This window comes from Tachypleus tridentatus, chromosome 12 (genome assembly GCF_004210375.1).
Source record: "Tachypleus tridentatus isolate NWPU-2018 chromosome 12, ASM421037v1, whole genome shotgun sequence".
NCBI classification, from domain to species: Eukaryota; Metazoa; Arthropoda; class Merostomata; order Xiphosura; family Limulidae; genus Tachypleus; species Tachypleus tridentatus.
In genome coordinates, this window is record NC_134836.1 from 2,636,564 (window position 1) to 2,658,093 (window position 21,530).

General features: G+C 36.3%; 1 protein-coding gene across 6 annotated transcripts in view; it reads left to right on the forward strand.

Moving 5' to 3' along the window:
* The window catches only part of LOC143235156 (uncharacterized), an 80,188-nt gene that overhangs the window by 35,075 nt on the left and 23,583 nt on the right, over positions 1-21,530 (forward strand). For all 6 annotated transcript variants that reach the window (XM_076473035.1, XM_076473033.1, XM_076473034.1 and 3 more), the window contains one exon: positions 12,055-14,994. In XM_076473035.1, coding sequence (XP_076329150.1) covers positions 12,055-14,994 — 2,940 coding nt within the window. The remainder of the gene's footprint in view (positions 1-12,054; positions 14,995-21,530) is intronic.

Sequence of the window (21,530 nt, forward strand, 5' to 3'; positions counted from 1 at the left end):
GAAAAGCGGACACCTCCAATTGGAAATACTGTCTGTTATTTGGGGAACATCTTTCGAACCATCCTTCCATTTTTTTTATACAGATGGTTCAAAATCAAGTAACTGTGAGGGCTCTGCCATGGTTTTTTGTGGTTCGGTGGTTGCACACAGAATCTCCTCTACAGCTTTTGTGTTCACTGCTGAGCTGTATGTTATTTATATCTTGTCCTGGATCACATAGAAGCTAAGCAGTACTCAAATTGCACTATTTATACTGACTCACTTAGTTCTCTACTGGCCCTGGAATCAGTTCATGTTAGTTTTCACCCTGGTCTTGCCAATATTCAAAACTGACTGGCCCATTTCTCTTTAATATCTACTCCTGTCCAGTTTCTCTGGATACCAGGCTACATTGGTATTTGTAGGAATGGGCTTACTGACACCTCAGCTAAATCTGTCTGCTCTGTTACTATCACTGCTGTTCCATACATGGACTATGGTTCTGTTCTTAAGGCTTGGCTCCATGCCAGTCAGCAGTCGATGTGGAGTGAGCAACGTGAAAACATGCTTTTCCAAATGAAACCCTCTATTTTGATTTTGGCCCCCCTCGGTGTGGATTCCTGTACGTGGTGAGGGGACCTCCCAGGGAAGGTTCTGTTCTGTCTGGATACCTTCTCTGGGATCTAAACATCCACCCACGTGTTTGCCGTGCGTGGCGACCCATGAAGGGAAGGAGAGGATCCTGGTGGTTGAGGGGTCCAATCCTAACACACCACTTTGGCCTTGAATTCCTGTAGGCGGGTGGCCTTTGGGTGGCCCCCCTTGGGTCAATCGGCTGGTCCACTTGGGCTAGAGTCAACCAAGTACCAATGTTGGAAGTTCTCAGCGGGTGTTGTGGACATTGTGCCTGATGCTGGTGTTTGGGTATAGTGCTCACGAAACCCTGGCGTTGCTGCATTGTCCTTGCGTGACATTGTAGTGCGTCCCCTCATAGGGCTCCATGGTGGTTGGGGTCAGTGGGTACTGAAATTTTTCTTTTTTCCTATGGATCCTCCTTCAAAAAATGTAAATAAAATAGTGAAAAAACAGTCAATAGGTAAGCGACCACGTCTTGAAGACTCTGAGTAGCAATCTTCAACATCTGTAATGCACATACTTCATTTTCTTATATTACATTCTCTTTCAGAAGAACCTTTAGGGCAATTGTCCCCCTTTTTTATTCAGAAGGGACTAGAGGGTCTTGCTGGCTCTCCAAAGTCAGTAAAGAAGTTTCGATCTGGAGACATTAGTTGAAACATCCACAACTCACCACAGTGAACTCCTCTTGAATTTAACGGCAATTGGGGATATACCTATTGAGGTTACCCCTCATGCTACCTTGAATTCATCACTAGGAGTTATTGGTGAGAGGGATTTGAAGAATGTCTCCGAGTCAGAGATTCTCGCTGGTCTCTCCACTCAAGGAATTTCTGCAGTGAGGCGCATCTCCACTCACAAAGATGGAGTTACACCGCCAACAAATACCCTCGTTTTGACATTTACATCATCACGTGCACCTGCCACCATCAAGGCAGGTTATCTAATTTGCAGGGTATGGCCATACATTCCAAACCCTCTCCGATGTTTCCAATGTCAGAGATTCGGCCACTCAAAGACATCATGTCCTGGTTCCCTGACATGTGCTCTTTGTGGTGGCAAGGACCACGATGCCTATGAATGTGACATAGACCCACATTGCGTCAACTGCAATGATTCTCACCCTTCCTATGTTCGTTCTTGCCCAAAATGGTTGGAGGAAAAAGAGGTGCAGCGTTTGAAAACGACTCATAACATTAGTTATCCTGAGGCTCGGAAATTGCTGCCCGCCACTCTATCTCAGACATATGCTGCTGCACTTCATTCCACAACTACAGTGGGAGTGCAGACAGATCTCTCTGTGCCTCCAAGAGAATCGTTTTCAAAACAAATGAAAAGCCTTTTGACCTCCATGGTTAAAAAGGTTGATGAATCGACTTCCACACCCATCTCTGTTCCTCCCATACATTCCAACAAACCTCAAGATCCACATCCTTCAGTTTCAAATACAGGCGTTTCTTCTGATACATCTTTTTCTCCCACCCCAAGAGGCAAAACAATCATTCGTTCGCATTCTCAGTCACTGGAATCCCCTTCCAATAACAAAGACCTGCCTAATTGACCCAGGGCAGGATCCATGGAGGTTGATAGACCTCCTCCGACTAAGGACACTAAGGAAAAAAGACATGGTCGTAACAAGAAGGGTTCTCCAGCCACTTCACCTACCCATCATTAAAAATGGCCATCTTGATACAATGGAACTGTCGAGGTTTACGTTCTAATCTGGATGATATCAAAACACTGATTGCTTCCTACCATCCTGTATGTCTTTCCTTACAAGAAACATTTCTAAAACCTGCTGATACAGTCACCATTCGGCAGTATTCTCTGTACAGAAATGACAGGCTGTGTGATGGACGAGTGCATGGAGGGGTGGCACTATTGGTTGATCAGCATGTGCCCACCCTGTCCTTGTCACTCAACACACCCTTGGAGGCCGTAGCCATCTGTGTTTCCTTGGGTCATACCATCACTGTTTGTTCTCTCTACCTGTCCCCTGGTGAGACATGATCAATCAGACCTTGATGCTCTGGTCGAATAGTTGTCGTCTCCCTTTCTACTCCTGGGGGACTTTAATGGACATCATCCCCTCTGGGGAAGTACTGTTATTGATGGGAGAGGTCGCTCTGTAGAGCGAATGCTCTCTGATCACAGTCTTTCTCTTTTCAATACTGGTTCTTCCACTTATTTTTACACACCTAGTCAGTCCTTTACCACTATTGATCTCTCAGTTTGCTCCCCATCATTATTCTCCCATTTCTCATGGAGGGTTGACAATAATCCAATAGGCAGTGATCATTTTCCTATACTTTTGAGAGAGACTAGCAGTGGTCAATGCCACCCTACCTGCGTGCCACAGTGGAAGCTGGATCAGGCAAACTGGTCCACTTTCAATGCTCTTGCAGAACTTGATCCTATCATCATGAGTCAGCCATCAATAGACGACTGTGTGGCAGCGGTAACTGACTGTATTATACAAGCAGCTGCTCAGTGTATTCCTAAAACCTCTATGTTTTCCACAATATCCTTGTCTGTGGTGGAATCCTGCCTGCCACATGGCACGGAAGGCTCAAAAACGGGCCTGGGATACTTTTTGTAGATATCCCACACTTTCAAACATCATCTCTTTCCAACAGGCCCGAGCACATGCTATTAAGTTCACAACTAGCATATTATTTACCACCAGTGTGATGGGACAGGGTTGAAAGGTCAATGGGCACTACAGTTCTGCCCCTCTCTCGATCTTACTCTCTGATGGTCAGGAGGTGGCTGATGTCTGGAGCATCGCTGATACTCTAGGTGACAGCTTTTGCTGGGTATTTAGCACTTCTGCTTGTTCCTCCACCTTCTTGGCCATCAAGACTCGGGCAGAGCGTTCACCTCTTTCCCTTTGAACTGACTGTCTCTTTGACTATAATTGTCCCTGTACACTGGTGGAACTGAAAATTGCCCTTCATCGGTCTGGCAGTACATCTGTTGGACCTGATGATGTACACTATGACATGCTGCACCATCTATTTCCTGCTTCTCTTGATGTCCTTCTAATTGTCTGTAACCGGATCTGGCAGGAGAATGTTTTTCCTGATGCCTGGCACCATGCTATTATTTTACCTTTCTCTAAGCCAGGGAAAGATCCCAAGATTCCTTCAAACTACTGTCCAATTGCTTTGATGAGCTGTCTCTGTAAGACCTTAGAAAGGATGGTTAATGCTCGTTTTGTTTGGTTCCTCGAATCAAACAACCTCCTCTCACCCACCCAGTGTAAGTTCCGACAACAACACTCCACCACAGACCACCTAATTCGACTTGAAACATCAATCAGAGAAGCCTTTCTCAAACGCCAACATCTTGTATTGATATTCTTTGACATTGAGAAGGCTTATGACACAACATGGAGGTATGGCGTAGTGCAAGACCTCCGATACATATGGGTAACGTGGCCATTTACCCATCTTCATTAAAAAAATTTTTAAGGAAAGGAGATTCCAAGTTCATGTGGGTTTGACACTTTCCCATTCTTTTCTACAGGAACTTGGGGTCCCTCAGGGCTGTGTTTTGAGTGTCACACTTTTCAGTATAAAGATAAATGCCATCACTGAACAACTCCCTTTCACAATTGCGAATGGGCTGTATGTCAATGACTTTCACATCTCATGTTAGTCGTCGAACATGAGATATATTGAGCGATAACTTTAAACTGCCCTCAATCATGTACTGAAGTGGACTAAGGCGAACGGCTTTAATTTCTCTCTCTCTCTCAAACCGTTTGCATGCACTTTTGCTGCCAACGGGGTATTCACTCTGATCCTGAACTTCATATCGATGAAGTTTCGCTGCCAGTGATCCCTGAGACCATGTTCTTGGGGCTTATCTTTGACCGTAAGCTGACCTTTATACCACACTTAAAGCAGCTTTGGGTCAAAGGCACAAGAGCACTGAATATCCTCCGTGTCCTCTCTACTACCAGTTGGGGAGCACATCGATGTTTTATGTTAAAGGTATGTCGTGCTCTTATTCGATCGAAACTCGACTATGGATCAATGGTCTATGGCTCTGCCAGACCCTCGGCCTTAAAGATGCTGGACACCATTCATCACCAAGGACTTCGACTCTGCACTTGGGCTTTCTGCACCTCTCCAGTTCAAAGTTTGTACGTTGAATCTCATGAACTTTCTCTGCACCTTCGCTGTTTGTAACTATCTTTACTATATTCTTCGAAACTTCGTTCCTTACCAAAGCGGTTCGGTGGTTGTGCGCAGAATCCTCTCTACAGCTTCTGTGTTCACTGATGAACTGTATGCCATATCTCTTGCCCTGGATCATATTGAAGCTGAGCAGTACTTCAACTGCACTATTTATACTGACTCGCTTAGTTCTATACTGGCCCTGGAATAGCTACAAGTTGGCTCACATCCTGTTCTCGCTGATATTCAAAACCGACTGGCCCATTTCTCATTAACTGCTACTTCTATCCAGTTTTTCTTGATACCAGGCCATGTTGGTATTTGCGGGAACGAGCTTGCAGACACGGCAGCTAAATCTATCTGCTCCGGCACTATCACTACTGTGCCTATTCCATACATGGACTATGGTCTTGTATTCAAGGCTCGTCTCCGTGCCAGCTGGCAGTCCACTTGGAGTGAGCAATGCAACAACAAGCTTTTTCACATAAAACCCTTTATTGAGCTTTGGCCATCTAGCTTCTGTAAGGTTTGGAAGGAGGAAGTTGTTCTAACTAGACTACGCATTGGTCACAGTTTTTTAATTCATTGTTTTCGTTTATCTGGAACTGATGAACCAGTGTGTAGTTTGTGTAACACTCAAATCACTATCAGCCACATTTTACTTTCTTGCTATCGTTACGATTCTCAACGATGGCACTATTTTATACATGTTTTTTCACAGGGTTTATCTGTAACATTGGACAGTGTTATTGGTGATGGTGACACTGTCCACCTCGATAAAGTTTTTAGTTTTGTAATGGACATTAATCTTTTTAATCTCATTTAAGTGTTGGATATTTATTCATTACACCTTTTTAATTGTGTTTCCCTTTTTACAGTTTCATTCTCTCTAGTTCAATTTGACATTGGAAAATGGCCAGAACATTAAATAACTTGATACCAGGGCTGGAAAGGCTAACTTCAGGTGACTAACGCTGCTGTTTGAACTATCAGTTTGAACTACTCGTTTGTCGTCCTGGCGAGTTGTTATTACACTTTTGCTGCATGTCATTTAACACTTTTATTACTTTAACTTTTAGTACTGGCCATAATGACACATAACCCGGAACCAGTACTGGAAAGACCAACTTCAGGTTACTGATGGTGGTTCTTATACTTACCTGTTAGTCTTCCTGGCGGGTTATGATCATTACCATTCTGCTACAGGAAGTCCTTTACAACTTTGTAGACTGGATGTCAACATTGGTTTTATGCCATTTTCTCTTTTAATTGCTGTTTTGTTTTTACCTTCATTTACTTTTACAAATTTTACTTCATTTACTTTACTTTTACCTTTTTATTGGACATTTGGCTATTCATTATTACGATTTTGCTATGTGTCTTTAAAACCTCTATTATTTTACATTTTGATAATGGCTGCAATGACACGTAACCCGGAACCAGGACTGGAAAGACCAACTTCAGGTGACTGATGGTGATTCTTGTACTTACCTGTTAGTCTTCCTGGCAGGTTATGATCATTACCATTCTGCTACAGGAAGTCCTTTACAACTTTGTAGACTAGATGTCAACATTGGTTTTACGCCATTTTCTCTTTTAATTGCTGTTTTGTTTTTACCTTCATTTACTTTTACAAATTTTTCTCCATTTACTTTACTTTTACCTTTTTACTGGACATTTGGCTACTCATTATTACGATTTTGCTATATGTCTTTTAAAACTTCTATTATTTTACATTTTGATAATGGCTGCTATGACACATAACCCGGAACCAGGACTGGAAACGCCAACTTCAGGTGACTGACGGTGATTCTTGAACTTGCCTGTTAGTCTTCCTGGTGGGTTATGATCATTACTATTTTGCTAGAGTAAATACTTTACAACTTCTTTTACTCTGCTTTCTCTCTTAACATTGTAGACTAGGTGTTAACATTGGTTTTATACTTTTTCTGTTTTTCGATGATTTTTGTTTTACCTTCATTTCCTTTTCTGTATTTCACTGCATTTACTTTATTTTTACCTTTTCACCGGACGTTTGGCACAGATAGCCTAGCTGCTTTGTGCCATAAAACACTAAATCAATCAATCAATTGACTTTGGCCATCTTGCTTTCTTAGGGATCAGAAAATGGAAGTTGTTCTAACTAGACTACATATTGGTCACAGTTTTTTAACTCATTGTTTTCTTTTATCTGGGACTGATGCACCAATGTGTTATCTGTGTAATGTTCAGATCACAGTAAGCCACATTTTACTGTCTTGCCATTGTTACGACTCTCAACAATGGCACCATTTTACACGTTTTGTCCCAAAGTTTATCCGTAATGTTAGACAGTGTTATTGGCAATGGTGACACTGTCCACCTTAGAAATGTTTTTAGTTTTTTAAAGGCCATTAATATTTTTAATGCTATTTAAGTTTTTTTAAAATTTATGCATTAGACATTTTCAATGTAATTCCCTTTTAAGAATCAAAGTACATCTAGTTCGATTTGAAATTAGAAAATGGCCGTAACGTCAAATATCTCAAAACCAGGACTGGAAGGCCAACTTCAGGTGACTAATGCTGTTTTTTGGGTTTTTTTTAACTTATCTGTTAGTCATCCTGGCAGGTTATGATAATTACAATTATGTTATAGAAAGTCCTTTGAAACTTCTATTACTGTAGTTTTTCTCTTACTACTGTAAACTAGATGTAAAAATTGGATTTAATGCTATTTATCTTTTTAATTTAAAAAGTAAACTTTGTTTTATTTTATCTTAATTTCCTTTCATGAATTTTAATAATTTTACTTTAATTTTAACTTTTTACTGGATGTTTGGCACAGATAGCCAAGTTGCTTTGGGCCAAAAAAAAAAACCAGACTAACCAACTATGAATGCTTGAGTCATCTCTGCACTAAGTGATAGGCCATAAATCACATCTACAAGGAGCATTATTTCCTGCCACAACATGAGCACTTCTGGTGAACATCTTGCCAGTCTGTTCTTTTCATGATAGACAAACATAATATATAAAAAGTGTTCATCCCAGTCAGTTTTGACTGAGATTAACAAAATTTGTGAGCAGACTCTTAACATTATTTTTTATTCTGTCAAACCACTTGACTGAGGTGATAATGTGAAGTGTGTGTCTTCACTACATCCAACACCATGCACAACTGTGTGCTGAACATCATGACTCAAACATGCCCAGTAGAACTGCCATCAAACATTAGCACCAATGAGTGTGATGCCATAGTAGACTTTAGTCCTTCCATTATGTAAAATTTGGAAAGTTTATTACCTCAGGGACCTAGAGATTGCTGTTGGAACACAGGCTGGGAACCACATCTACTCTGATAAAAATAATACAACATGTTGTTACATGTTGCCCTGCTGCACAATGAGAAATCCCCTAACTGCTCCTCTAGGAGTTGTTAAGAAGCGAGTTTGATATCTATTCACTGGTAGAAGCAGGTTGGGTGTTGTGACATCTGAAATGGTTTTTACTTCAACAAGCTGTCCTGGAAAAAGGCTTTTTTAAAAAGGACACAATCTCACTATTTAGGAAGATAATGTATTTGCATTTTTATGTTATACTCTTCAGTGATAATGTATGACCATGACATTATTCAGAACGATTGTGATTATGCATGTTTCATTCCTATTCATATTTTGAAGGTTCATGAGAAACTTAAGCATTTTACAATCCATTCTATGGATAAATCTCTTGTCATACAAATAAAGCAAGTAGTGTCTTATGAAATCTATTATCATGTAGCATTAGTTATCAGAAGTCATGAGTATATAGTTCCTGAACATTTGTTTAGCTCTGTTGTGTGACTACAACAACACTAGCACCTGTATTCAACAGGAACAAACAGTCCTAGTGTGGACATGGCAGTACAGAAGTTTCCACAAAAGAATGTGCATTCTTTGGTTTACATAAAATTCACATCAGCATAGAACATATTTGGTGAACATATAATCAGTCTCTGTTCTTTTGCATGATAAACTTTGAACTTCTTGTCTCATCATGGGTTGAAGTTAGTCTTAAATCACTGTGATCTTTGTAAGGTCAATCAAGGTGATGTTTCACCTCACTATGTGAACAAGAAATTCTATTTATGTGTGCATATACCTCTTTGACTTAAATGTATTCCTCATATTCTTTTTTCATTACATAATTATGAAAAGGTTTGGAGCAGCAGATGTGAATGTTTGGCCAAATATCAGGGCATTGTTTGCATTGACCAAGCATATCTCCAATTGCAGTCCTTTCAGTATAAGAGCTATCAACCTATTAAATATAGGTTGGATAACATGACTCAGAATTCAGTCTTAACTGCTGGATGTAGTTTTAATGCAGTTTAATGTGCTAGAATCCAGAGACTAGGTCTAAAGTGATGAACACACTCGGACATTTGTCTGGTCTTGGCAATGGAAGCATGTCAATACATCTCATGGTGTTCATCCATGTATATCCGTACGTACATACCCAACACCATTTAGCCCTGAAAGAACTGAGATGAACACCTCACACTTCAACATGAACTGTCTGCTGTGCTCTCTGACTCTACTCATGCTCTGTTACTTTTCTAGACCCAAATTAATAACAGCTACATCATCAGAATCAAGAAATCCATTTATTATCCTGCCCAAAAATATAGGCAAATCCTTTGCAGTCCATAACCAATGGAGATGTTATAGTTCTCCCTTCCAAAGTGATGTCACAGTGAAAGTAACATTTGTGACACAAACATCACAAGAGGACCTGAGTAGCCCTCCCTGTTCACTTGATACCAGCCTGTATGTGCTGCCATGTTGGAATGTGTTTGTTGTTGGTCAATAATAAGAGATGCTGACTTGAGCAGGAAGACCCTTTTGGGAGTTGCTACAACAGCTGCTACTGTAGATTTTTTCTTTTTTTCTGTTTAGTTTGAGGTGACCAACTTTGAATCTTTTCACCATGAATGCTGCTTCAGTTAGGTTGTGAATATTTTGCACCATGAAATGGTGCCTTGTTTTCTTGTGCTACAATCACTCTAAGAACTTCTTGTAGAGGGTATTCTTCAAATACCATTCTGTGGTAGGCTTTATGATGCAATTGGCACAGATCATCTGCAAAGACACTCAAATTATCAGAGGGACCCTTACATCAGTCCTTGAATTTAGCCTGATAGATGATTAAATTTTCCATTGAGCCAAAATAATTTCTTCTATCAGATGTTTGGCAGAATCAAAGCTTGAAATGTTTTAACTCAAGATCAGGCATTGCATCACCTGTTTTGGAGTTCATTGGTTCCATTGACTTGCCTAAAAAATTTAAGAACCAATTGAGGCATTTTTGGCTGCTGCTTTAAACATCAGGTAAGGCATTTGAATCGTAGGCTGTCTTAACATAAATCTCCCTCTTCCACTCTGAACTGGGCAATTCTGTATGATGGGGGATTTTGTTGCTGGGAGCCCTATTTTGGGTTGAGTGTAGGTTTTGACTCCAGGGTTGCAAAAGGATGAGCTAAGTGGGACAACTTACTGATTGATTCTGCAAGGTCCCAGGCCATTCTGCAACCTATGGCTGTTGCCTAGGGAGAATGCCTCTCATCACAGAGAGATTCCCTACTGGCACACAAATCACCTTCTTTGGCTGCTGTATAGCTGACAGCTATATGTAACTTTACTGGACATGTCTATGATTGGCAAATACCTGAAGGACTTATAGAGATTGCCTCATAAAGTCCCTGATATCTCAGACTGTGTGGCACTCTACAAGTCTTAGACATTCATCTAGGCTCCACTTGTGCTGAGGTGTGAACTCAGGGGAGAGCTTCAATAGCTCTTCTAGGTACTCCAGGTAGCATCCATATGTCTTTCATAGCTTGTGGCTACAAGATAGTGACTGTCAGAGACTTTGGCAGCAATGAAAAAAAGTCCAGTGTCAAGGAAAGGACTTTTCCTACATCTGTCCACCCTCTTTCTTAGTTGCACTTTCTTACTACCCATCTTTCTTTCTCTAGATTGTACATTCTCTAGTTTCTGGAAATTATCATATTCTCTAAAACAGAGACTCAATATACTTGCTACAGTGTGGAAGAGTTAAGCTACAAACTCATTCAAAAAGAGAAAAATTAACAAAAAACAATCTTTAATACAAAAAGAAACCACAAACAAAGCCTAAAATAAAATACAGTTTTTTCTATCCCATTCAGTGTGAAACATCTTCCATCCTTAATAAGCTAAATGTGTGATGTTAAGTAAAACTGACACAAAATTAATCTTCAACAGAAATTAAGACAAAATATAAATAAACATTAAATAAAGTATATTAAGGAGAATAAATGGGTCCCCTATGTTAACTCTTTTATCAGAATAGGTATAGTATAAACTACATTATCTTATTCAGATTAGATGTTAAAAGTACATTGAAATAATGTTATTGTTAGTTGCCCTTGAACTTTGACTCTACTACATTGTGTTTTATATGAAATCATTGCATGATTTGTTTGAATTATTTCTCACACCACTATAATTATATTTCTCATCTTAAATGAAAATTTGTCATTCTATGTGTCATTTCATGATTCAGTAATTTACTATAGTAACTTATGTAATCATAGGAACTTTTCAATAATTATTCTTAAATTGCTAGTAAAGCAGCTGCTTTATGCAATGTCCTCTAAACTATAAATATTTAGAGTGACTCATTCTGGTATTGCTATGTAAAAGAGAAGATAAAATGTAATATGGCTTTTTCTACATCATAGTGTAATGTTGAAAACAAATTCCAGTGTTGTTTTCTTCAGTTAATGTTATAGTGCAAGGAAATGGTATTTTAAATATTACAGTAAAAATACTACATCCTGCATGAAAAAATATATTTATCACTTAAGGCAATCAGTTGAAGTATATCTTTTGTACTTTTATGTAGCATTATACAAAAGAGTTAAAATTAAGGCTTAAACATGATCTCTTAGATGTTTTTTGTAACTTAGAAATGGGCAGGTGTGAAAACCATACAAATGTTTTTGCATTTTGGTACCAAATGTTGTAGTAACAGAAAAAGGGACATAGGATTAAAATTTGTTCCTGCTTAGATTTTAGATTATGAAGTATTTGGTTTGCCATTCACTAGAAGGTCTTCAGAAATAATTTATTGATCACATATACATGTATAAGTAAATCTCTTTAGAATGTGTTAAGGAATACTTGTGTGCTATCTGCTTTACATGGATATGGGTTGTGGCTTATACTGACTTTTTTAGTGTTTATTTCCAGTTGGCAGCAGGAGTCATTACAAGAAAGTCTGAAGTTTGCCGAGTGTGTCAACAAAAAGTGTTTATTTTAGAGAGACTGATAGTGGATGGCAAGCTTTATCACAGAACATGTTTCAAATGTGCCAAATGTAGAGCTCTGTTGAAGCCTGGAGCATATATAGGAGACTGCATGGGAATGTACGAATGTGTTGTGTGTCCAAAAGTTGAGATTTCCAGACAAACTTATTCTGAAAAGAAGGCATACAGAAAACAGGTTTCATTGTCACCAGCTGAGAAACGCATTCCAATTAAATCAGAACCAGAAAAACTCAAAATATCAGCCACTTCAGCCACAGCTCGCAGACAGTTTTTCACAAGTAGACTTAAGGATATAGAAGAAAAAGACAATCAAGAATCCTCCACAGGCACAGGAAGTATGGTAAAAAATTCATGTATGTCAAAGCTCCTGTTTGAAGAAGGCAAAGAATTACCCTCCTACCATAAAAAAAATACTGTTCATTCCATTCTACCCACAGCAGCAAACAATGGTGCTACCATCAGAACTCCAAGAGACAATGAAGCAGATCTATCACCAGCAGCTAACAGGATATCCACTGGTGCTGTTTCACCAGATAGGACTACTGGTAAAGTCCAAAGAAAGGATATTTCATATGTTTGCAGGGAAAATGAAATTGGAAATGTAGAAACATGTAATGCAAGCATTTCTCCCAATATAAGTTCTTCAAAGCAAATGGAAATATTTAACATAGATCCGATAATTTCCTACAGTGCTTCAAAATTAGCAGAATGTAAAAATGATAAAGATTTTCAAAGCCAAGAAATGGATATTGTAGCATCAGCAAGAACTAGAAGAAATGAAGCAACCTCAAAGATAAAAGATATTCAGAATGAAATTTATGTTAAAAAGGCAAAAGAAGATACATGCAAGAAAGGTGTAGGAGGTGAATGTTTAAAAGAATCATTACAAATGGCTTCTGTACCTGAAGTACAGACAAAAAAAAATAAAGATATTTCAGGAGCTGCAAGTTATGAGACTCCTATTCCAAAAAAGTGGTCTTTTTCATCACTTGATACTGAGTTGCCAGACATTAGCACTTCAACACATAAGTTATCAAAGAAAAGTGTCTCCTCATCCACAGGCCCTTCATGTCCTTCAACATTTGCTTCCCAACTGAGATTTAAGCTAAAACCTGTTCCAAGAAATGAAAGCTACTGTATCAACAGAAGTGGAATTATTGGAACATTAGATTTGAAAGATTCTGACAAATTAAATGTAGTTAAAAAGTCTGTTTCTTCTCAATTTGACAGTCATGGTCAGTATGCATCAGTTACAGGTAATATTGATACTCATAATACCACTTGGAAACAACATACTAAAGAGTTAACAGTATCAGAGTTACATGTACCTTTTACTGAGTTAAGGAAACCAGAGATGAAATCTACAAGTAGGGTAGCAGAAGCAATAAAACAGATTTCCAGTAGAGGAGGTACAGGCACATCTTATAACACAGGTGCAGAGAAACATCAAAACTTTCGAAAGATGGATGCAGCAACATCACCTTTTAGTAAAGAAGATACAGTAAAAACACAAACTTCTGGTCAAGAGCATATGAAAATCTTACCTCTTAGTAAAGGAAAAACACAAACTTCTAGTAGGGAGTGTACAGGAACATCATCTCATAGTAAAGTAGATATTAAAAAGACACAAACCTGTAGTGAATATATAGAAAAAATACCTTTTAATAAAGTAGATATAGCAAGGAAACAAATTTCCAGTGGGATTGTTACACAAATAGCACCTTCTAATAAGTACTGGATGCCAGAAAAGCAAACTGTGGATTGTTTGTATGAAACAAAACAACTATATACTTATAAATTAAAAACAGCAAAAGGGAAAAAATCAGATGGTTTCATGGAAGATGTAGTAAAGGAAAATGTAGGTAACATATCTGAACATGATTGTAAAGTACAGTGGAGCAGTAGATCTAATGACAATGTTACTGAAGACTCATCAACAGACATTGAGATTTGCCCTAATATTTCTGTAATTTATAGTTCTCATATGAAATTTCCAGAAAAAAGGGTGAAAAACTCATCAAAATTTTTGTCTGGCTTCCCAAATCCAGAAAACTGTCATGAAAATTTGAATCAGTTTGGACATGATGAAAGCACTGACTGTAAAGATTATCAAGGATCTTTGAATACATTTAATTATCTTAAGGAAAAAAATAGCAGTTCTTTGAAGAATATTCCAACTACAAAAAAGAAGGCTCATCCCGTTGACTGTGACTCTAGCTTCATTCCTTTAGAAAATGAAAGTGAGGAAATTGAAGGCACAGGCTCTATAGTTGTATGGAAAAATGAAGAAAAGCAGGACAGTTCAACAGAAATAGAGAAAAAATTCACTGATACTGGCCCTCCAAAGGTTATAACAGTAGTTCAAAAGAAAAAGAATGTGCCAAACCTATTAACATTGACAACATCTGTAGAAACCAAAGGATATGCTACAGTACTCTCAACTTCTTTCAGTGAAACATTAAAACATTCACCAGTAATATCTGGAACAAGAGAGTTATGTGAGTTAGAACAGTCAACTTCAAGCCCAAAAGTAAGTGTTAATAAATATGCAAATCAAAGTCCAGTAATAAATCATATCAAACAGAGTTCTCCTTTTTTAAAATCAAATCATATCAATAGTAAAATAGAAATTTCATCACCTTCCTTGAAGAAACAAGCTGATTCAAGCTCTTCTAGTCCCCAGGCATCAGTCATGTTAGAAGGAGATAATCAATCTATAGTAAAGGATTGTTCTGGTCCAAACATGTATCAGAAAGATGAAAACACCAGAGAGACTGAAACATCAACAGAGAGCAACACTTTTGGGTATTGGAAGAAAAAGAAACATCCTGCACCACCTGTTCCTATTCCACAAAGAAGAGAGGTACTGTTATGTTTTATTCTTCAATGTTTGTAAAGTGTATTTTAATTCAGTATTTCTTCTTATGAGCAATGGATTACATTTTCATTTTCCTTAATTATATAAACACTTATCTGTCATTACACACATGTTTACAACTACTGTATATCTCTATATAAACATAATCTTTCTAATGTTATTATCTACAGAACTTTGTTCATATGAATGTAAATAAAGCATCCAAACTGTACTTTTTTTTATAAAAATTGCTAAATGGAGTAAACATGCAAGATTTAGGAAATTAGTTATATTTACTTTGGTCAACATGGTATGTATATGCATTATTTTCATACATTATTCTGTTTATTTCTGATTAACTGTTTTAATGAAGCTAGTTGCATTATTCTTTCAAGGTGGATTTAGGCAGCATATTCCACATGTGGGCTGTGTTTCTAGGAAACTTAGACTTTGCCTGGTCTTGAAATTCTGTTTTGTTATGTCAACAATATAGAATCAGGCATCATTTTTCCAATTTAAATTATATTTTTAGAAGTTTGAGCTTTGTTTGGTCTTGAGACTATTTTGTTACATAGACAAGGTAGGTATAGGCATTGTATTCCCAATTTGCATTGCATGTTTAAAGACTTCATGCTTTGCTTAATTTTGAGATTATGATTTGTTGCATAGATAACAGGTTTAGGCAGCATATTCCATATATGATCTATGTTTTGAAGAATTTCAACCTTTGTCTAGTCTTGGGACTATATTTTGTAAATAGAAATAATTGTTTTTCATTTGTATTTTCAGGTCTGTCAAACTGTGTTTATGTTTTTGTATAATAGACTATGCTTAAATGCACTTATCCATACTGTTGTAATATCTTGTACATATTTTGCTGTTGTAGCATTCACTTATATATACATTCATACATAAGAAACCTCATCATTATTATAGTTTGCTATATAATGCTTATGGTTCCATGCATGTTACTTTTTCCTCTATTATATATACTTATTTTTTATTCTTTATGTAATACATAGTGTTTAGATTTATATTACTTATACCTATCATGTTATATTGGCAGTTGTATTTTTACATTAACATTTTGAAATGAATAATTTAAGTAAACAAAATTAACTAATTCACTTTTATGATATATCTTCACTGTTCATACAAATTTTATACAAGTGTAAGTATGCTTTGACAGATACGTTTGGAATATTCTATTTTGTTGTTCTGAAGTATGTTGTATATGTATTTTGGCATATTATAGGAAACATAGTTTCTTCCTAAAGGGCCTATTTGTGATTTAAAAAAAACATATTAGCTTATGATCTTATTAGACTTTTTCAGGGTGACTCTCTAAAAATGTCAGAGTTAAAATATCACACCTATGAAGTTTCATCACATCATCTACATTTAAAAAACACACATAGCTGTTATGCATTAATAAGCCAGTACATACAACTTTGGTTTAGTGTTTGAATTAATTATGGAAACAGTGAATGGAATAGGTATAAAATATAAATGTCAGTAGATTGTTCTCTCCTTTTTTTTATGAAACTGAACCAGAATGCAGTCATGTATTGAAAGTTTACACTGTGATTGGCTATCATTCAACCAATCAGATGGTACCAGACCATCATAATACATATAAAATACAAACAAATAGTCATATTAGTGAATACACTCATTTGTCTCATGAAATAAATAGCACATGAAAAGTATGTAGAAATCAGTATAAGCTGATAAAGACTACCCCATGTGAGAGATTGAGGTAAAATTTTATTTTTCAGCAGGAGCAGTATGGAAACCTAAAAGGATTTATGAAACTAATGCTGTTGATTATAGGAGTATCTTCAGAAGTGATATTAAGTAGTTCAGGGTATGATTTGTATGGAATATATGAAAATACAGTAAAGATATTGTCATTGACCTGTCCATGAGTACAGGGATGAATATTACCTCCAGAGCATTAAGATTACATACCAGTACTAAGTGACTTTAGAGGATATAGAGTTTCTCAAAAACAGTTGCTTTGTAGGGATAATCAAACCAAAAGTTTAAAATGGGCATCGGCTCAGATGAAATTCAAATTGTTTAACAATCAACATCAATTCATTTAATGGCAGTGTGGAGAATGATATCACAGTCATCATACATCTACAATGAAGGGTACTGGGGTATCAAAACAAGTGTGGACTACATCTCAGCAAATGGTATTTAAAATTTACACAAAACTGATAGCATCATGACTACTGACAGTTGCTCTGTAGAGATAATCAAAAGTTTGAATTGGGGTATCAGCTCAGATGAAATTCAAATTGTTTGTTAACAATCAACAGCATTTCATTTAATGGCAATGAAGAGAATATCACAGTCATCATACATCTACAATGAAGGGTACTGGGGTAGCAAAACAATGAATGATATTTAAAATCTACACAAAACTGATGGCACCATGACTACTGGCAGGTATGATCAGACTTTTAATCCAATCATGTAATTCACTGAGGAAGAATGTCTTTTAGGGTATGGATTCATCTTTCAGCAAGATGGTGATATCAAGCATGCAGAATGTGTGTTAGAAGTGATACCTGGGAGTAAATTAGGGTAAATGAGAACTCACAGCTATGGCTTTGCATGGATGAAGTTTTAATATGAATATTATTAATGCTATATGGGCTTATGTGAAACCTGAGAAAGTCAAACAGAAAAAACAACTTGGCTGAACTGTGGATAGTAATATTTTACATTTGGAACAATATTTGACAATGATAAATTGTAAAACAGGGATTACTGCTCTGTTTAATGCAAATACAAAATATGAATACATTATATGACTGATCTGCCTCTTCCTGTTGGGGCCTTTAGGCTAATCACTGTCAACCACATAGTACTTACTACTTTTGCCTTAAAAGTTTTGTAAATTTGTATTTTGCTATTTTCATTTTGTTTTTGAGTTGCTTTATATCCTGCTGCTTTTGTTTTTAATTGTGTCTGCTTGATTTCTTAGAGATTTTTTTTCCAGTTTGATAAATTCAATTTATAACCAAGGAAATAGGATTTTTTTGTTTCACTGAGATAAAGACTGTACAAGTTTCTGAAGAAATTCAAAATTCTGATAGATTTTATTCTCAGTGTAAATATGATTCATTAATTGGAGATAGCTGGTCTGTAGAAAGCTCAAATGTTTTTTATTTAGACCATCACAACACAGCACTTTGGGGAATTTGTTGGAAACAGTCCCTCCTTGAACTTGAGTTTAAACTTTAATAGTCTTAGTTTACTAATTGTTATATTTGGTTCATCTTTTGGGTCTGATGCCTCTACTGTTTTTTTTTCATTCATTTTCTCCATCATTTTCATGATGGGTGACATATGTTAGTATCATTTGGATAACTTCAGGAACTTTTCAGCCTTTTCATGAGACTCTTTCTTGTTTGGCTCTTCTATGCCTGGCACATGTTTATAGATTTTGCCTTTTATATCAATGCCTGCATTCACTTAGGATTAGGAAACTTCAGGTTCCAACTCTATGCTCCTTTATATTTCTTTTGTTTTTCTTCTGCTTAACTTATGATTAAGATTTTATAAGGAGAGCCTAATCTATTCAGGAAAAAAAGATTGTTCATAGTTTCAAAATACTATGATGTTATTTCAAACTGTGGATCTTTATATTTGGTTTGGTTTTATGTTCTTGAACCTAAGAGATTATGCAGGCAAGTTTCTTCTGAGGGAATAAAGCCTGACACCATTTTTTTTTCTTTTTTTTGCATTTCATTTCTGTCTTAATAAAACCAGAGTCAGTTATTTACCTTAACATTTTTTTGCATTGGTCTTCTCATTCTCTTCTTTTCAGGATTTTAAATAAGTCTCTATCCTTGTATTAAATTTAGTATGCTTGTTTAAACTGTATCCTTTCAAATTGGATTTAGGCCATTTCAGAGACATTGATTTACACCCAAACTTCCAGATGTTGTCCCTCTCTTGAAGTGAGCCATTCAGAAAAGAACAGTTGATTTTGGAGCAATCCAATTTTTGTTTCATCCATACTTTTGTGCTTGTCAGGTGATTGTTTAGGCAACTGAACTAAAGAATTAATCTACTAGCAGTTCTAAAAGAAAATACTCTTGGACAGTTCAAACTACCACAGTTTCTCAGTTTTTCCCATGATTTTTTTAATGTAAAGTACGTTGAGAAGGTTTATGGACTCCTTGAGGACTGTTGTTTCACACTCTTGAGTTTTAACAGTACATGAGGAAAGTTTGAAAGTCTTGTGAGATTTACTGCCTCTTCTTTTGCTAGTTATTTTAAAGTAAACAGCATTCACCATATATTAATGTATATACAGAGTTATCTTGTGATATTCAAAATAGGCATTTATTCATTTTGTCATTGTTATCTACATTTTGTTCTTGGAAATCATGTTTTTTAATTTTAGAAACCTCCATTTAGTCTGGAATCTGTACCTTGTTGGTTTCTGCAACAAAATACAACTTTCTTTCTTTGGGTTTGGCATATTTATGTGTTCTGCTTTGGTACTTGACTTTCCTAGGAGTATTATTTTCTGATTAGGGAGTACTTTCATTTAAAACCTAGTTTGCTTTAAACTGGCGTTTGGACATATTTAGTTGTGTGGAATATTCTTTTCCAGCTCAGAGATTCTAAAGTTTCCCTGTTTCATAGATACCCTTCCCAAAACTGTTCCCTAGGCTGTAGAACATAACATTAAAATATATGTGCCTTCCTATTCTGTTAATATAAGTTACCACAATACTGCATTAATGTGAGTTTCCAGGAGATGGTGAGTCTTTATTTATGGGCTCACATCCATTCAGTAATTTTATGATCATGTCACATTCCAAGAGTTATAAATCTCTTGGCAAGTTGGCATTATCATTCAAATATTTTGCTCACTTAGTGATCATTTATGACATGCCTTTTGTTCATTATTATCAGAAATTTGGATGCTGTATAAGTTATTATTTTACTATTATTGGAAATCATACCGTTTCTTATCCTCTGTTCCAAGTCAATCTACTTTAACAGTGAATGCAGTGCATTAGGAATGGACAAGTTAGATTCTTTAAATTTATCTTTTTTCCAGTTTTAATGAAAGTGATTTGCAAAATCTGATATACCAAATGTAATATTCTGCTAGTAGTTCCTTTTTGAAACATCGTCTAGATTAAGCCAAGCCATCAATTTTCCATTCTGAAGTTGCCAGATTACATTTCACACTTGACTTGTTCCAAGGATATTGATAGAGTAATGGATTATTAGCACAATCAAATTAGTGCAATGGCATTGTCATGATAGATTACAATCTTTGTGTCCTTCTATGACTCAATTGTGTTTTTGCTTTTGATTACTTTTTAGGGTGAATAGTTTATTAATTTCAATGTTACAAAGTCTACTTCACAAATATTTATTTCTCACCCATACAGGGATTAGAAGATGCATGATTCTGTTCTTCCTACAGGATGGCTTAAATTTTAAATTTGTTATGTTTATGATTGTGTTAATTGATTAATCATTTAGTTCTGTTTGGTAGAGACTTGGTTGATTACCACTGGGAAACTGGCAGCCAATGGGAGACCATCCCTTGACTCCTATATAAGGTTAATGGGGAAGTTTGTGTTGTTAAAAAGTGCCTTACTAGCTATTGCTAGTGAATTTATCCTTTCGCTCAGTTTGTAGTGAACTCGTAGCAAGACCGGGTCTTGGTTCAGTCTTACTAGCTAGAAATGTAAAAAATGGATTATGCTACATATTATTTATTTTGGACAAGTCTCCAATTTATTATGTTATGTATTACTATTTCAAATAACTGGAAATTTTGATTTTAATTTAGCACTTAATTAAATGTATCAAATTTGTGATGTTTGCCATCTTTAATAAATTTTTATCTTGACTGAAGATTTTAAACTAGAAGAGCTGGATTTTTTTTAAGAATCCTTAAATTTAGTGGGTTGAACAGGTACAAGTTTTTACTGAGATGGCAGGAATTTCTTTTTACAGAAAGTTGTTTTATATGTTAAAATGTAATAATTGGAAAGAGCAGCTGCTTCCTCTAGTGTTTCAACTTTCTTTTCATCTGAGTTTTGATATTGTTACTTGTATAGCATTTAAATTCCTCAATTATTCATAGTTGTCTTAGTTTTCAAAACATTTGCCAATATGCATAGAATTATGCCATTGATCAAAATAAATCTCTTTTTCATGGGCAAATTCTATATGTTTGGTCTTCTTGCTTGCAATAACCTCAAAATTTTGGTAATAAGCCTCTGGTACTAACTTTTATGCTTTGAGGATAGTCGCTTTAACATTATCATAATCTGTACAATCTTTTAGAGAGGGAGAGCAGCATAAGCTTATTGTGCTTTGCCAGTCAAAACACTTTGTAACAATAATGACCATTTTTCAGTGGACTATTCCATGGTTTGGGCAACTTTCTCAAAATGTTGGAAATATTTATCAACTTCATTTTCATTAAACGGTGGTACTTTAATATACTGATTGAGTTCAAAGTTGTTATTTTGCCTTGAAAGATCAGA